The sequence below is a fragment of the Aptenodytes forsteri genome, unplaced genomic scaffold (assembly GCF_000699145.1).
Source record: "Aptenodytes forsteri isolate BGI_AS27 unplaced genomic scaffold, ASM69914v1 Scaffold95, whole genome shotgun sequence".
NCBI classification, from domain to species: Eukaryota; Metazoa; Chordata; class Aves; order Sphenisciformes; family Spheniscidae; genus Aptenodytes; species Aptenodytes forsteri.
The window spans coordinates 535332-536287 of record NW_008794624.1 but is presented as its reverse complement, the minus strand read 5'-3'; the positions used below and the strand labels follow the sequence as shown (position 1 = coordinate 536287).

The 956-nt window shown below is 47.8% G+C and overlaps 1 protein-coding gene across 1 annotated transcript in view; it reads left to right on the top strand.

Annotated features, from left to right (window-relative positions):
* Positions 1–956, top strand: part of RXRG (retinoid X receptor gamma) — a 24296-nt gene that overhangs the window by 13816 nt on the left and 9524 nt on the right. Inside the window, exon 3 of the mRNA XM_009273287.1 lies at positions 503–647. Coding sequence (XP_009271562.1) covers positions 503–647 — 145 coding nt within the window. The remainder of the gene's footprint in view (positions 1–502; positions 648–956) is intronic.

Sequence of the window (956 nt, the reverse complement as noted above, 5' to 3'; positions counted from 1 at the left end):
TTTTTTTTTTTTTTTTTTTTTTAAGAAACATCATTACAGCTTCCCTAGCCATGCAGCAGTGCAGGTTTAATTGCAGCAAATCACCTGGCTGCAAAGCTCTTCCTTACTAAGCTGTTAGTGCTCAAGGCTGCAAGCAGCCAGTGATCAGCACCTTCTAATGAAGCAGGCAGGATCCCACCAGGTTTGTCACTTGGAGGCTGTAACTAAGCAGCTGAAGGCTGCTGCCTGCCCTTTTCCAGCTCTGCTTAGTCCTGGCTTTGGTTACAGCATCAGGGCAGGGTGAGAGGCAATATCTGCTACCAGGCATCTGCTTAAACCCCTCCAGCTGGATTCACCAGAGGATGTCTGTCTGCCCATGGCAGCCCCATGGAGTTGCTGGGGATAAGCTTGTGGGACGAGCCCAGCAGGAGCAGCAAGGGAGGGGTCAGCTCGATTTGGGGATGGTTTCATTGAGGTATGAGTCTCGACCCTCTAACCTATCTTATGGCTTCTGCTTCTGCAGCTCAATGTCCTGAACAATGTCAGCAGCTCGGAGGATGTCAAGCCCTTGCCGGGTCTCCCCGGGATCGGGAACATGAATTATCCATCTACAAGCCCAGGATCCTTAGCCAAACACATCTGTGCCATCTGTGGGGACAGGTCCTCAGGTAGGAGGTTTTCTTTCTTGGGGAAGGCTTTATGCAATGAAAACTCTTCTGACGCAAGGCTCGTGCAGGAGTGAACACTGTGGAGGCTTGCTGGGGCCATAATGGCATTGCAGGATTTGTAGCTGGGTCTGGCTTACCCAAGGGCATGCTGTCTGTTTTGCAGATTAGTTGCACTGTGCCCAAAAGAGGGCAAACCTATAAGCCACGCTCTTCTCCCTTATGTGTATAATCTCATTTTATATTTTGTCCCGGTTTATCAAAGGTAAATATATCAAAATTAATAATTATAGTTATTAATTATAATAATAT